Raw genomic sequence first — 16503 nt, 5'->3', positions numbered from 1 at the left:
GCCCTGCCTTGTTTTTAGTGGTCTTAACCCCTGAACTTTCTGCCACATCTTAATGGAAGAGAAAGGTAGATGAGTAACACCTCCAGGTGAGCAATTTGCTTCAGGAAGAAGCATTTCAAATAGGGAAAAGTGCACATAAATGATGCAGAATGCATTTATGAACTGGGGCAGAAACACAAAGTTTTCCAGAGTCTACCAGGGCCCAAGGCAACTCGTCAGGAGAAAGCCTTCATCTGTGTTGCAAATACTATTTCTGTGTTTATCTATAACCATGAACATAACATAATATTACAGATGACTGGCTACGTGATTTTATGGGGAACACAATGAAAGCACAGAAGTTCAAGAGAGCAGGAAAAATTGTGAGTTAGAGTTCATAGAAAGCTTTATGAATTTTGCAGCACTCTAATGTAAATCCCAGAGGGGAAAATACTTGAATTGAGACACTTTCCCTCAGAAAACTTGAGAAAATCTTGACATCTTAATTCATTTCCTGAGCTTAAATATTCTAGGCTAGTCTGGTGGCAGTATAATAGCCTAGGCAAACGTTTTTATTTATTTCACTGCTGATACCAATATTTGTGCTACAAGCTGCTGCCTGCGTTTGCTGCTATTTCTTTCTTTCCTACAGATCAAATTATTGGCCTAGACATAGCACCCTTTCTGGTGAAGCCTTCCTTGTGTTCAGGAGCGAATGGAGAAAGCTTCCATTTTAAATGCAGATTTTTTCCACATGACTGAATTAATTCATGTTATAAATGTGATATGTAACCACTTGATATTCATGTCGGTACACAGACAGTGCGAGAGTCATCGAGGCAGGTAGTAGGTAAATTGAGCAAGTGCTGTATTCTCATGGGTGGGTGGTCAGTGGCCAAAATGCTGCATAAGGTCCGGGGCAACCGTTTAGCTTTTGGGAGCTACAATTTTGCTTCTCCCAGTATTTGTAACCCTGTTTTATCGGATTGACGTGAGAGCAAAGAAGGTAATGTGAACGGGCCTTTGTAAACCTAGAAAGTATCACACACACATTTTCTATTAATGTAGGATCACTTGGTAACAAACGCTTCTCTTTAGTTTCTCTTGTCTATGTGGGGAGATAGGAACAGAACAGTAAAACTTAAGAATCAAACCAGACGGTGCTTGTAAGATGCCTGTGAGATGTCGACAAATCAGAGAGAGGAGAACCCTTTGGAGCGTTTCATGGCAAAGCAGATGTCACGGTGAAACCTTCCTGAGTCTGGAACTCTCAAGGGGTTAACCTCTAAGGTGCAGAGTGGGTCCCAAAGTCTCTCAGAATGTTAGGTAGTGACACTTCTCTGGTCGCACACCATTCGCACTCAGCTGGATTCCCAAATTAGTGATGACGGTTTGAACCTTAGCTCTACCTCATGCTCCCTTTTTAGTTAATCCCCCTGAACCTTCATTTCTCACCTGTCAAATGCATCTAGTATCTCCCTCACGTTTCTGCCATCAAGACGGAAGGAGACAGTGGACGCGGAAGGCCTTGGTAAATTGCAAAGGCTTCTGCCGAGAGCAAGTTGTTACGACGATTGACCTAGACTAGGTGCCCTTTCCAGACGTCCGTTTCCTCTCAGTGTGGACAAAGGAGTCAATGGAATCCAGGATGTATGGAACTTGGTTTGAATGTATGTTTCTGGTTTCTTTCTGTCTTCTTTTAGATCTGAGCTTAATATCTAAATTATTGCTCAAAGATAAGGAAGAGGTTTCTTTATATTTAAGATTTTATTTATTTAGTTGACAGACAGAGAGAGAGAGAGAGTGAGAGAGGGAACACAGCAGGGGTGTGGGAGAGGCAGAAGCAGCCTTCCTGCGGGGCAAGGAGCCCAAAGCGGGGCTCCATCCCAGGACCCTGGGATCATGACCTCAGCCGAAGGTGGTTGCCTAATGCCTGAACCACCCAGGCACCCCGGAATTTTAAAGACAAAATTTCCTTAAAAATTAAGGCTCCCTCAACGTTAAGAGAAACGGTGGAGGGCACAGCGTAATGCACAATAGGAAAACAGACTCCACACACGCCTGCACCTAGACTCAGGGTGGCAGACCTGGCTCCCTTCCAAGGCTGTGGAGATGACTCAAGGCTACCTTTTCTTGTTAACTGCTAATAAAAGCAGGGGAAATTTATTTTCCCCATATACATACTATAATTTAACATATTTTTTATCTTTGTCCAGGCTTTCTGACTGTTCTGCAAATCCAGTTCCTGTTAGACTTGTAGATCCATGAAGAAAATACGCTGAACACACTCCCCCTCAAAACCATTGCCCTTAGTACTCTGTGGGTTTTGTTTTTTTTTTCCAATTTGGAAATACACATAAATATATTATTTAATCTGCCACAGAAAGACTATTGTGGACTTACACATATTCCAATGTGATGGAATATGTAAGATAGAATCTTACAAATAGTTGTTGTAAAAAATCCCGGCCATGTGAAAAGCTTTGGCTTATTTTATAAAAATCACTATTGAAGGAAGATACTACCCATTCTATGTTTTCCAGCGGTAAGGAGATCTATGCCAAATATTTCTTTTAAAAACTTAGCATTAGAGAAACTATGTGTCTGGTTTCTGAACGAATTATTTATTCATCTTTCTGTCAGACAATGGAAACCCAAGTTCCCTTTTGGCAGAGCCCTCAGAATGAAGAGTTCACCTTTGTAAAGGCCAGTGGAGTGCGTGTAGCAGGGACTCTAAATATTTGCCAAATGACCTGATTAAATCATATTTTCTCTTTTCACGTTGGTTGCAAGGAAGCTCAGGGCTAAATGCAGGTGCTATAATCATTTTCCTCTACAATTCTGCCTTACGTTTTCACTTTCTCTTTAAATGAGCTTATTGAATATATTTTAATTACAAACCACTACAGATCCTTTTGGAAACTGGTACAGAATTTCATAAAAGAAAATTCATTTTATTTTCTAGATGATAAAAGACAAAATCATTTAAGTTTGTGGTTTGTTTTGCTTTTCGTGTGTATATTTATGTGTATGTGTCTATTTTTTACATCGAACAATATATAAAATTAAGTACATTTTCACTGGAAAAATATGGAGCTAGTTTTTTTGAAGCATGATCAGATTTTTAGACAGAAAAGCAAAACAGTCAGAAAATACACATACCAGATGAAGAAAAACAAAATGGCTAAACTTCACTTTTTCATTCCAAGACACGAGGGGAAATTCTTTTTTTTAAAAGAAAATGTTGCAGATTTCAAAGAGGTGTAAAACATTTGCTATTTATAAAATATGCTATTTATAAAAACTTCCAGAAGGAAAGTTTAATATTAGCATTTTAAAACAATGGAAATCCCTAAAGCTCCAGCTCTGTGGCTTTATAAAATTTTATTCCCTGAGCCTTTCTGCAAGTAAAGAGAAAGACCTAAATGGAAGCCCAAGTCTTAGACCGATGAAGGGAGAATGACATTAAGTCGCCTGTTTAGCTTATCAGACAGAGATCCTGTCACTCTGCCTTGAAACAGATCCAAAGCTCCTGATTCAGGACTCACTAGCCTTGGGTCTCATTAAACAAGAGAGGGCAGAATAGAGACCCAAATCAAGTACAACCAGAAAGTAATGCTGGCTGGGATGACTTGGCAAGTTCTTTGATTTCCTAGAGTCCATTTCAGGTATATCTTGGAACTCATAGCTCAGCCCAAGTTCGGTTTACCTCCCCTTAGTCTTGTTGGAGGCATGGCTCTCTTTATACTCGTTTTTGTTCGTTCGTTTGTTTGTTTTTTGTGAATTGGCCCTTGCTCGTCCTTACTGAAGTCTCTATTTTGTAAATGACATTAAATACGAGACATAGCTTATTTATTTTTAGATTTAGGCTCTCTAAATTATTTTTCATTTTTGTAATCAGTAATGTGTGATTTTTGTACTAACAACAATAAGGTAGGTTCAAACAGGAAAAATAGGGGTGTTGCTAAAGGTTTTTTAACCTCTCCTATTAACAACATCTAAGAAAAAATGAGAGTGTGTTAAGATCGGTACTTCCCCCCCAGTGGGAATGTCCATCGATGTCTGTCTAACGAGGGAATTGGCTGTGACATTAAATGAGCTTGTGAGCAGATAGCAAACTTCTAGGAATGTGAGTCACACAGTTCCTGTTTTCCCTTCTTGGGGAGATTTGAAAATGTGAAACAGAAATTAAGAGGACAGTGACATACTGAGGCTCCATTTGGATCCTTTTATTTTTCCAAAGTTTGTATTCTAAAATGTATGAAAATGTAAATACTACTGAAAGCCTGGAAATGTTGAGGGATGTGGCTATTATTTAAATATTGTCTAATGAGGGGTATACAATGTGTTTTAATAAGATTGGAATGAAGATAAAGGGATCTAAATTAACTTCTGTGAGAGTTTTAAAGTAGGTAATCAGTGCTTAATTAGGAATTGCAAGCTTCGATTGACATTATCTCTGTTCCTGTCTTAAATTTGGATTTCAAACAAACATGTATTTTTAAACTTTACTTTTATTTTAAAAGTTTTTCTATGGAATTTACTAGATAAATCTGATGCCAAACTAGCAGACCTTGGGCAACACTGAGGGTCTGAAGTGTTTTCATTTGCACAGATTTAAAAATATATTCTCTTTCCTTCTCATGTTCAATAATGCAATAAGATAGGAAATGATGCCAACTAAAAGAAATGACACTGAAGGTCAAAAATTATGTTTGACACCACTCTCAGTAACAGACAGATCATCCAAGCAGAAAATAAAGAAACAGGAGCATTGAATGACACGTTGGGCCAGATGGACTTCGTAGATATATACAAACCATTCCACCCTAAAACAGCAGAATACTCATTCTTCTGGAGCACACATGGAACTTTCTCCAGAACGGACCACATACTGGGTCACAAATTAGGGCTCAACTGATACCAAAAGACTGAGATTTTTCCCTGCATTTTCTCAGACCACAATGCTTTGAAACTGGAACTCAACCACAAGAAAAAGTTTGGAAGGAATTGAAACACTTGGAAGCTGAAGACCACCCTGCTTAAGAATGTTTGGGTCAACCAGGAAATCAAAGAAGAACTTAAACAATTCGTGGAAACCAATGAGTTTGAAAGCACTTTGGTCCAAAACCCATGGGATACGGCAAAGGCAGTAGTAAGGGGGAAATACATAGCCATCCAAGCCTCCCTCAAAAAAACTGAAAAATCCAAAATACACCAGCTCTCTTTACACCTTAAATAACTAGAGACTCAACAACAAATTAAGCCAACCCCACACACAAGAAGGGAAATAATCAAGATTAGAGCAGAGTTCAATGAGATAGAAACTAGAGATACAGTAGAATGCATCAACAAAACTAGAAGCTGGTTTCTTGAAAGAATCAATAAGATCGATAAACCACTGGCCAAACTAATCCAAAAGAAAAGAGAGAGGACTCAAATTAATAAAATTATAAAAAGGGAGATCTCATGACTAACACCAAGGAAATAGAAACAATCATCAAAAATTATTATCAACAGTTATGTGTCAGTAAGTTAAGCAACCTAGATGAAATGGATGCATTTCTGGAAACCTGTAAACTTCCAAAACTGAATCAGGAAGAAATTGGCAACCTGAATAGACCAATATCTAATAACGAGATTGAAGCAGTGATCAAAAACCTCTCCCAAAAATAAGAGCCCAGGACCTGACGGATTCCCTGGGCTATTCTACCAAACATTCAAAGAAGAAATAATACCTATTCTCCTGATGCTGTTTCAAAAAATAGAAAGAGAAGGAAAACTTCCAGACTCTTTATGAAGCCAGCATTATCCTGATCCCCAAGCCAGGCAAAGACCTCATCAGGAAGGAGAATTTCAGACCAATATCGCTGATGAATATGGATGCCACGATTCTCAACAAGATCCTAGCTAATAGGACCCAACAGTACATTAAAAAGATTATCCACTATGACCAGGTGGGATTTATCTCTGGGATACAAGGGTGATTCAATATTCACAAATCAATGTGGTAGAACAAATCAATAAGAGAAAAGAACCACATGGCCCTCTCAATTATGCAGAAAAAGCATTTGATAAGATACAGCATCCATTCCTGATTAAAATGCTTCAAAGTATAGGGATAGAGGGAACATTCCTCAACTTCATAAAATCTATCTGTGAAAAACCCACAGTGAATATCATTCTCAATGGGGAAAATCTGACAGCCTTGTCTTTGAGGTCAGGAACACAACAAGGATGTCCACTCTCGCTACTGTTGTTCAACATAATACTAGAAGTCCTAGCAACAGCAATCAGACAACAAAAAGAAATAAAAGGTATTCCAATTGGAAAAGAAGAAGTCAAACTCTCTCTCTTCACAGATGACATGATACTTTACATGGAAAACCCAAAAGATTCCACCACCAAACTACTAGAACTCATACAGCAATTCAGTAATGTGGCAGGATGCAAAGTCAATGTACAGAAATCAGTTGCTTTCTTATATACTAACTATGAAAATATAGAAAAGGAAATTATAGAATCATTTCCATTTACTATAGCACCAAGAACCATAAGATACTGGGAACAAATCTAGCCAAGGAGGTAAAGGATCTGTACTCAAGGAACTACAGAACACTCATGAAAGAAATTGAAGAAGACACAAAGAGATGGAAGACCATTCCATGCTCAGGGATTGGAAGAATAAACATTATTAACATGTCTATACTGTCTAGAGCCATTTATACTTTCAGTGCCATCCTGATCAAAATTCCACTGGCATTTTTCAAAGAGCTGGAGCAAACAATCCTAAAATTTGTATGGAACAAGAAGAGACCCTGAATTGCTAAAAGAAATGTTGAAAAAGAGAAATAAAACTGGGGGCATCACGTTGCCTGGTTTCAAGCTTTAATACAAAGCTGTGATCACCAAGACAGCATGGTACTGGCACAAAAACAGACACTAGACCAGTGGAATAGAGTAGAAAGCCCAGATTTGGATCCTCCACTCTGTGGTCAAATATTCTTCGACAAAGCAGGAAAAAAAAAACAAAAAACAGTCTCTTCAATAAATGGTGCTGGGAAAATTGGACAGCTGTACGTAGAAGAAAGAAACTCAACCATTCTCTTACACCATACACAAAGATAAACTTGAAATGGATCAAAGACCTCAACGTGAGGCAGGAATCTATCAAACTCCTAGAGGAGAACATAGGCAGTAACCTTTTAGACATCAGCCATAGCAACTTCTTTCAATATATGACTCCAAAGACAAAGGAAACAAAAGCGAAAATGAACTTCATTGACTTCTTCAAGATCAAAAGCTTCGGCACAGCAAAGGAAACAGTCAACAAACAAAGAGGCAACCCAGGGAATGGGAGAAGATATTTGCAAATGACAATACAAACAAAGGGCTGATATCCAAGATCTATAAAGAACTCCTCAAACTCAACACCCACAAGACAGATAATCACATCAAAAAATAGGCAGAAGACATAAACAGATACTTCTCCAAAGAAGACATACAAACGGCTATCAGACACATGAAAAATGTTCATCATCATTAACCATCAGGGAGATTCAAATCAAAACCACATTGAGATACCACCTTACACCAGTTAGAATGGCCAAAATCAGCAAGACAGTAAACTAACAAGTGTTGGAGAAGATATGGAGAAAGGGGAACCCTCTTACACTGTTGGTGGGAATGCGAGTTGGTGCAGCCACTTTGGAAAACAGTGTGGAGATCCCTTAAGAAATTAAAAATAGGGGCACCTGGATGGCTTTGTGGGTTAAAGCCTCTGCCTTCAGCTCAGGTCATGATCTCAGGGTCCTGAGATTGAGCCCCGCATTAAGCCCCGCATGGGGCTCTCTGCTCAACAGGGAGCCTGCTTCCCGCCCACCCCCGCCCCTCGCCTGCCTCTCTGCCTACCTGTGATCTCTGTCTGTCAAATAAATAAATAAAATCTTAAAAAAAAAATTAAAAATAGAGCTACCTCTGACCCTGTAATTGCATTACTGGGTATTTACCCCAAAGATACAGATGTAGTGAAAAGAAGGGCCATCTGTACCTCAATGTTCATAGCAGCATTGGCCACAGTTGCCAAACTGTGGAAAGAACCAAAATGCCCTTCAACGGATGAATGGACAAGGAAGATGTGGTCCATATGCACTATGGAGTATTATGCCTCCATCAGAAAGGATGAATACCCAACTTTTGTAGCAACATGGACAGGACTGGAAGAGATTATGCTGTGTGAAATAAGTCAAGCAAACAGTCAATTACCATATGGTTTCACTTTCTTGTGAAGCATAAGGAATAACATGGAGGACACTGGGAGATGGAGAGGAGAAGTGAGTTGGGGGAAATCGGAGGGGGAGACAAACCATGAGAGACTGTGGCCTCTGAGAAACAAACTGAGGGTTTTGGAGGGTTGGGCGAGACAGAGGGTTGGGTGAGCCTGGTGGTGGGTATTATGGAGGGCACGTATTGCATGGAGCACTGGGTGTGGTTTGAAATTCTTAAAAAAAAAAATGATCTGGGGGCGCCTGGGTGGCTCCATGGGTTAAAGCCTCTGCCTCCAGCTCAGGTCATGATCCCAGGGTCCTGGGATTGAGCCCCACATGGGTCTCTGCTCAGTAGGGAGCCTGTTTCTGCCTCTCTCTCTCTCTCTGCCTGCCTCTCTGCCTACCTGTGATCTCTGTCAAATAAATAAATAAACTCTTAAAAAAAATTATCTGTTTGAAACCAAATTCAAATGCGATTTTTTTAGAAGAAAAATTTAACTCCCTATCTCTTTGAAAATGGGCATTCTGTAAAAAGGTAACATGAATGAAAATGACAGAGTGGTAAACTCCAATATGATATGTAATGTACAATTTTATAAACTCACAAATACTTGCATATTGATGCTAATCAACTTGACCAGGTCTTTGTTTCAGGGAGAAACTTGATTTTCCTAGGAGTCCAAAGACTAATGTTTCAGTAGCGAAGTTATTCACATAATGTTCATTTTTGAAGATTTTTTTCCAAGTGAATTAGTTTACAAAACAAGTATAAAAGTATTTTAAGCACAATTAGTAACTTTTTATATGAAAGTGAAATCTTTATGAAATCTTCAAAAACTTTAGGCCACAGTAAAATTAAATATGCCAGGTAGTAGCTTACAATTCCTTTGAGATAAAGCTATTGTTTATAACAAAATACAGAATTGAAATTTTATCCATTTAACATTTAAAACGTATAATATTAGTCTCAGACCTTGATTTTTCATGATCTTTTATCACTTTTAATACTTTCCTATGAATCAGCATATTCCAAAGTGCATTTTGGGGAACACCAGTACTCAAAAGTGCCGCAAAAACATGGGTTATTTTTCAAACAAGTTTGATTAAAGCTATTCACTCTAAGGAATTATTAATAATTATTTTAGGTGTGATAATAACCCAATTTTATTTAAAAATGTTGCTCTTTTAGAATTGCAGGCTAAAGTATTTATGAATAAGATCATGCAATTTCTGGGATTTCTTTCCACATATTCTGAAAATGCTAAAGAGGATGCAGTTGGCAATGGGACGAGATTAGCCATGGGCTGGTGTTACTGCATCGAGTGGTGAGTACGTTTGCTTCATTATACTACCCAGCCTACATTTGGGTGTACTTTGTATATATTAAAACAAAAACTAAAAAATAAATAAATAAAAGGTGTGTATCTCTTAAAAATTTTACAGTGCGCACAAGAGCTGTGAGGTGTCCTGAGTGAGAAAGTCATCTGTTCATCTGAATTTCTCCCGAACTTATTGACCATGGACTGTTCTTTCCAAGGAATCCCTCCCTGCTTCTATCTCTTCTGGGCATTTGGGAACAGCTCTATCATAGTAGAGTTAATGTTTTTCCATGTATCATTGTCCAGGATAATTCCAGGCTTCTAGCACATGAAAAGTTTCATTTACATGTTGAAAACCATTGAGATAAAAATGAAGAATTAAAAAAAAACCTTTTTTGTTATTTCTAAATTCTGAGAGGTGGGAAGTATCCATAGTACAACATCTGATCTCAATTTCATTGAGATTAATTTTGTATATAAAAATAAATCAAAAATATTATTAAAATACAATTTCAGGAAAAATGAATGATAACACCTATCTTGAAATATAAGAAGCATTTCTTGGTTGACTACTGGCCAAAAATCTAGTGATCACTGTTTAATATTTAAGTTAAAAGCTCTTTAAAAAACAAAACTCTACATATCAATAATTTTATTTTTATATTTTAATCCTAAATTTTTATAAAATTTAATAATTTGTTAAAATCCTATTTGCATACCCATAAGTTATTTCTCACCCTAGAAAAATTATATTAGATAGAATAATTCTCAAAATAATATTCTAGAACTGCTAAATAAAATGTACATTTTTCTATAAATGTTTGATAATTCTACCTAAGTCAGACATTACATTGTACTTTTAATATAAATTACTATTTTTTTTTTAATCTTTTTTTTTTTTTTTTTTAAAGATTTTATTTATTTATTTGACAGAGTGAGAACACAAGTAGGCAGAGAGGCAGGCAGAGAGAGAGGAGGAAGCAGGCTCTCCGCTGAGCAGAGAGCCCGATGCGGGACTCGATCCCAGGACCCTGAGATCATGACCTGAGCCGAATGCAGCGGCTTAACCCACTGAGCCACCCAGGCGCCCTAAATTACTATTTTTAAATAAATTATTATTTTAAAAATAAGTTACACATAAATTTTAAACTTTGCATTTAAAGAGATAGCCTGTATTATTTATAGCTGTCCTTTCTAGCTATTTAGAGACTAACAAACTTTTTTATTGTTGACTTTAATGGAAATTCAAACAAGAATGTTTGCATTCATTATAATATACTGCCAAAAACTGCATTAGTTTCCACTGGTGCCCATTAATTTGATAAATGTTTTGTCATTTGTCTCATTTGCACTGTCAAAACAAGTTAGTTCTATCTTACTGACATTTTTGACAAGTGCTTTAACTCTGGCAAGAAAAAAAAAGGCATTTTATTTGCTACAACATAAATTCACCATTGCTTATTGAAAGTTTGAGTCAAACAAGAGAAGATTAGTACATGTCAGAAGTCTTGCAAGATTCAACTTAGGATTAACGGTAAAAAAAAAAAAAAAAAATTCCCCCCAACTCTTTTTTATGGAAGTGCTCATATTCTATGGTAGAAAATTTATAATGTACCTGCATAATCTGTTCTTGCATAATGCCCATCCTCAGATTTAGTTGTTGTAGTTGTGTTATCTGTGTTAAAAAAAATAACAATTAATATTGATTAATTGCTTCTTAAACATCTAATGTCAAATTTATATTTTTCCAGCAATAGTACCTTCACTGTCACTAAGGAAAAGTTACAACTATAGTTCTAAGCTACCTTTATGCAAATACAGATTTACATCAATTTGCTTGAGAGCAAATAATAGAATGATATCACCTTTCTAGAGTTTGGGACAAAGAGAAGTTTCACAATTAGAGCGGAGATAGATGGATAAAGGAATAACAAGTCAAAAACCAAGGAACTGTTTCTTTCTGAGTAAGAAACAAAATAGAACATTCTTATACACCCTGCTTTAAAAAAACGTACTTGAAATATGTCTATTGACTCAATACATGGAAATGGTGTGATTTGTTTTTAATTTCAAGGTTTTCTAAGAAAACCTCAGATTCTTCGCTAAAGATGACTTTGACCTTTCTCCCCCCTGTGCAGGGAGAATGTCGGCTGAATATTGGCTTCTGTGTTTACGGCATTGCGAAGATACAGTCCCATTATATAGGAAAAGATATGGGCTGCTGCGGATAGGCTCTCGAACTCCTACACTCACCACGAATGCTACAGTAGACTCTCCGACCAATTATAGATCAGAATTGTCCTCCGGAAAGGAAATAGCTCGCCTCATAAGGAGTTCTCTTCACTTTTCATTTCTACACTAAGACTAAAAACATTCTTGGAAATGAGTTTTGGTACAAACATTACCTTGACATCGACCCAACGACATGACTTCAATTTTCTCCTGTTTCTGACACGATGCTTCTTTGATCTGACACGCGTTATCGTAAGACTTCCCATCAGAAGCACAGAGGGGATTGAAGTGGGTTTGAGAACAGTCGATGTTGCACACACACCTAAAGGAAGAGAGACGTAAAAATGGGTGAATGGTGATGGATAGTAACTAGATTAAGATGGCGGTCACGTCCAAGTGTATATGGATACCAAATTACAAGCTCATTTACCTGAAACTTATATAATGTCATATAGCAATTCACCTCAATCGATTAAAAAAAAAAAAAGAAAGAAAGAAAAAGTAGCGTCATATGTTGTTATCCTGTTATCCAGAACAGAGAAAGTGGGAGTACTGCCAGGTTGCCGACATACAAGTCGGCAAAATTGAATGGTCTCCTGGCAGGGAAGCTCCTTCACTCTTCTACCTCAGAGGGAAAGAACCACAGAACTAACTCACTGAAAATAATTCAAAAGACTGATAAAAGGATTAAAACAAATTTAAAAAAGGGAAGATGCAGAAAATAATCATCAGTAAATCTCTGCCATTGGAACTTTAAAAACCTGTGGGTAAACTGATGTGCTGATGTCGGCACAATTCGTACGGGCTGAGGTCGCCCTGAAAGTCTGCTTTACCGCTTCCTCAGATGGGATCCTACTGTGTGAACTTCTATTCTCGGGGTATCTGAACGGTGAGCGCGGGAGGACATCTGCAAGAAAGCAAGCCGGGAGATGCTTGCGGCGCATCCAGGAGTTCTCTCTGCTACAAGGGAATGCGCGCGACGTGCTAAGCGGGGGTCTTTGGTGGTCCTTACCTTGGGGGGAGCATAAAACAGTTTGAGAATCAAATGAAAGATGTGGCTCTGTCTTCAGAAATACTCATGCTCACACAAAACAACTTTTTTGCATAAAATTTCAGAGTGTGAGCCCCTTGAAACCTGTCCCATGGATCCCTTCCCCAGAGGCACACTGGTTTTTTCTAATTCTAGCCCTAAGTAATAAACACAAGTTGATTACCACTCACGATGTTAATATTTTTCTATAATATACATAGAAAGTTAGTGAGTCAATGAGAATTAGTTTGCCTGAATGAGAAGAATGAGACATTTCTAGCAAACTTTATATGACTTTTCCTATGTTGTTCTAATTCTCTGTATTTTACAGTCTACTTTGCCACTCAGAATATTTTTATGTGTATAAATATGTTATTGCCTTAAAATAAAACCTTGTATTTTAAATTTCTATTAATATTAAGCTATTTTTCTAAATAGATTATATGCTTCACTCACATTTTACTTCTGTAGCTCTTACTCAGAGCTGGGCATGTAATATGATGATTACAGTAGCAACTAGCTTACTACACGCTGGGTTCTTAACGTGCGTTGCTTTATTTAATCTTCACAACAGCCATTTTATAGACCAATGATAGCCCAATTATAAGGTCAGGAAGCTAGTAAATTCTGGAACAAGGACCACCCACGGACGTGCTAAAGTAACATATAACCCCTTTCTTCTCACCATAGGCTGTGCTTTAGAATTTCCTGGAAAACTTCTAAATATTCCAATTTACAAGCAGGTTTCTGGGCCCCAGTAACTCTGGGGGTAGAGCCTAGGATTCTGCCTTCTTAGGCCGTCAGCCTGGCACCAGATTCACCTCCTGGGAATCACTGCTTGATCTATTTGTTGAATAAGTGAGAGAGGGTTTGTCTACACACCAGCGCTTCTCAGAGTGTGTCCTTAGGCCATCTGGATCAGAATTACCTAAATCGCTGTCGAAAGTGCTGGCAGAAGTAGTGCCAATGCCCTTAATTTTTTGTCAGAGAATTGCTTTAGCAGCACTTGGTTATTTTTACTTTCACATACTTAGGAACAAAGAGCTAGGACAGATGGTAACCATCTCTGAATGCTTAAGTCATCGAGTGGTTAGTTAAGTGGTGAGCTGACCTGCGCCCCGATGTTCCTGCTTTGGCATCGGAAAGATCTGAGATCGAGCGCCGCCTACGTGTTCAAGAGCTTTTGGTCCTTCTCACCGCGCGTTTGGGAAAGTGACTTTGTAGATCAGCCTTGCTCTCCTTAACCATTTGTGGTAAATAACAAGGTGAGGAGACGGACATGGTGGGTTGTTTGGTTGTTTGTTTTAAGTTGGTTCTATTTTCCCTTCAAGACAGCTTATTGTTGTTGTGTTAGACTCTGGGGACTATCTCCTTGAAAAACATCAACATAATTATCTATGACTAAGAGCAGAACAGAGAGAAAGTCATGTTTTCTTGTCTATCTAAAGAGTATATTATATAGGATATGAGGGTTCTGCGGGTATCCTCAAATTATTTTTAGTATCTGAGTTATTAAATTTAATTAGTTGGAAAACTGTGTAGGATTCCAGGACAATAGTCTGAAACTCTGCTGATAGTACCTGAATTATCTTTGTATTCCCTGCACCACCCAGTACTCTGTGTACACTAGTCATTCAGTAACTGCAGGTAGTGGATAAATGAAATGAATAAATATAGTAACCTGGTCCTATATTATTAAAAAAGGATGCAGTAATATAAATTATCATTACTATATTGTCATAAAAACAGACATAGGGTAGCTAAATAATTTTCTTGACAGATATTAAATGTTCTCACTGAGCTCAAATAATGACAATAATAATAGTAGCTCACTTAATGATAGTGTTATTGTGCTTTATATCCTGTGACTCCTTTCATCCTTCTATCTCTCTGAGGTAGCTACTATTGCTATCTTCAGCTTACAGATGAGAAAATTGAAGCTTGGAGAAGTCAAATAGCTTTTATGGGGAAGAACTTAATTTCCAGTACAGGCGGTTTGATGCCAGAACCAACACTGTTCCACACATTGTTCAGTACAATGAAAAAGAAGGCAGACCCAAATTCCCAATATTAACTAATTAAAAGAGTACCTCGGATGAATAGGACTTGAAAAAATAAGGCTATGTCTACTCTTGGACTATTCATCGTGGTTTTATGAATCTAAGTCACAATGCCTCTTAGTCTCTGTCCTCCCAAACAGACGGTCCCGACTTCGTAGCATCATAGGGATGTATCAGCGAATATTCGTTTGAAGGCATTCTGAATTAATACCCGATTCTTAGAATGAATAACAAATGATATGAGTTAAGTGAATGTGACTACTTAAGGCATCAATTGTTTACACTATTTTATCCTTTTTTTTTTTGTAAAGATTTTATTTATTTGACAGACAGAGATCACAAGTAGGCAGAGAGGCAGGCAGAGAGAGAGAGAAGGAAGCAGGCTCCCTGCTGAGCAGAGAGCCCGATGCGGGACTTGATCCCAGGACCCTGAGATCATGACCTGAGCCGAAGGCAGCGGCTTAACCCACTGAGCCACCCAGGCGCCCCTACACTATTTTATCCTTAACAAAATTCGATATAAAGTTGTTTCTACTTTTTATAAAAATATACATTTAGACAGACACACACACGTACACACAAATGAACACTCCAACTAACTCTAAGTTTTAGCACCAACTCTTTTCCAAGTAGCTCTTTCAAAACTTTCAAAGAGCCTGGAATTTTCTAAAGTTCGGATTCACGGGGCAGAGAGTTTTTCGTGTTGATATGAGTACGTGAATTTGCGTACGTGTGTGCGGAGAATGGGCTCTGTGGGGGCATTGACTGCGTTCTTAACGTGCCTGTTTACTAGTTTATGCCTTTACTTTCTGCAACCTTCTTAAAGGCAATATGTCTTTTTTACCGTTGAACTTCTGGAACCTGGTAGAGCGCATCGCAGAAAGTCATCAGGAGGCGACTGTGGAATGGCCGGATGGACGTGGGAGCGGAGGAGGGTTGCTATTGTCTAGACACGAGCACACGGGAGAAGAACCGGTGGTCTGTCCAAACACACTCACCTAAGTCTGTGCTACTTGGACCTTGAAAGAGGCCACCCCCTCCTTGAATTTGTGTCCCACGATGGAGACAGGGCACCAGCCCTTAGTGACTCAGTGACCGCAGAGTACAGTTGTGAAATGGACAGGTTTCACCCCGCAGGTCACTTCTTATATTTTGCAGTATTCAGGTACAGGTTTTAAGAACCAATATAATTTAAATATGGTGGTGACTTGTCAGTTTATGACTGTTTCAAGCCGCTGAAAAATATAAGGCTCCGATAAAAAGGTGACAGAATTATCATACAGTGCAACAGTGAAATTGCAGGTCACTCCGCGCTGTAGCAGCTTATGTAAATTAATCCGGGGTTTTTCTTTTTACAGAAATGAAAGGCAGATATTTTTAAAAACAGAAACTCTCCCTTCTTCACTGCTTTTGGCAAATAATTGTATTATTATTCATTCTGAGAGGAGTAACTAGTTAATTACAGCATGTCACGGGTAGTTTCTGTGAGCCAAGGGTTTGTAAGGCTGAGGACTGCATGGGTGCCTGTAAGGGGGTGTGTGTGTGTGTGTGTGTGTGTGTGTGTGTGTGTGTGTGTGTGTGTTTTCTTTCCTTTTCTTCTTTTTTCCAATCTATCT

At 38.2% G+C, this 16503-nt stretch overlaps 1 protein-coding gene across 1 annotated transcript in view; it reads right to left on the bottom strand.

The window, feature by feature from the left end:
- The window catches only part of TMEFF2 (transmembrane protein with EGF like and two follistatin like domains 2), a 227958-nt gene that overhangs the window by 37548 nt on the left and 173907 nt on the right, over nucleotides 1-16503 (bottom strand). The window contains exons 6-7 of the mRNA XM_059168548.1: nucleotides 11971-12119; nucleotides 11181-11240 (exon numbers count right to left, since the gene is read on the bottom strand). Coding sequence (XP_059024531.1) covers nucleotides 11181-11240; nucleotides 11971-12119 — 209 coding nt within the window. The remainder of the gene's footprint in view (nucleotides 1-11180; nucleotides 11241-11970; nucleotides 12120-16503) is intronic.

The sequence above is a fragment of the Mustela lutreola genome, chromosome 3 (assembly GCF_030435805.1).
Source record: "Mustela lutreola isolate mMusLut2 chromosome 3, mMusLut2.pri, whole genome shotgun sequence".
NCBI lineage: Eukaryota > Metazoa > Chordata > Mammalia > Carnivora > Mustelidae > Mustela > Mustela lutreola.
Note: the sequence above shows the minus strand (reverse complement) of the source record. Positions and strands in the feature narration are given on the sequence as shown.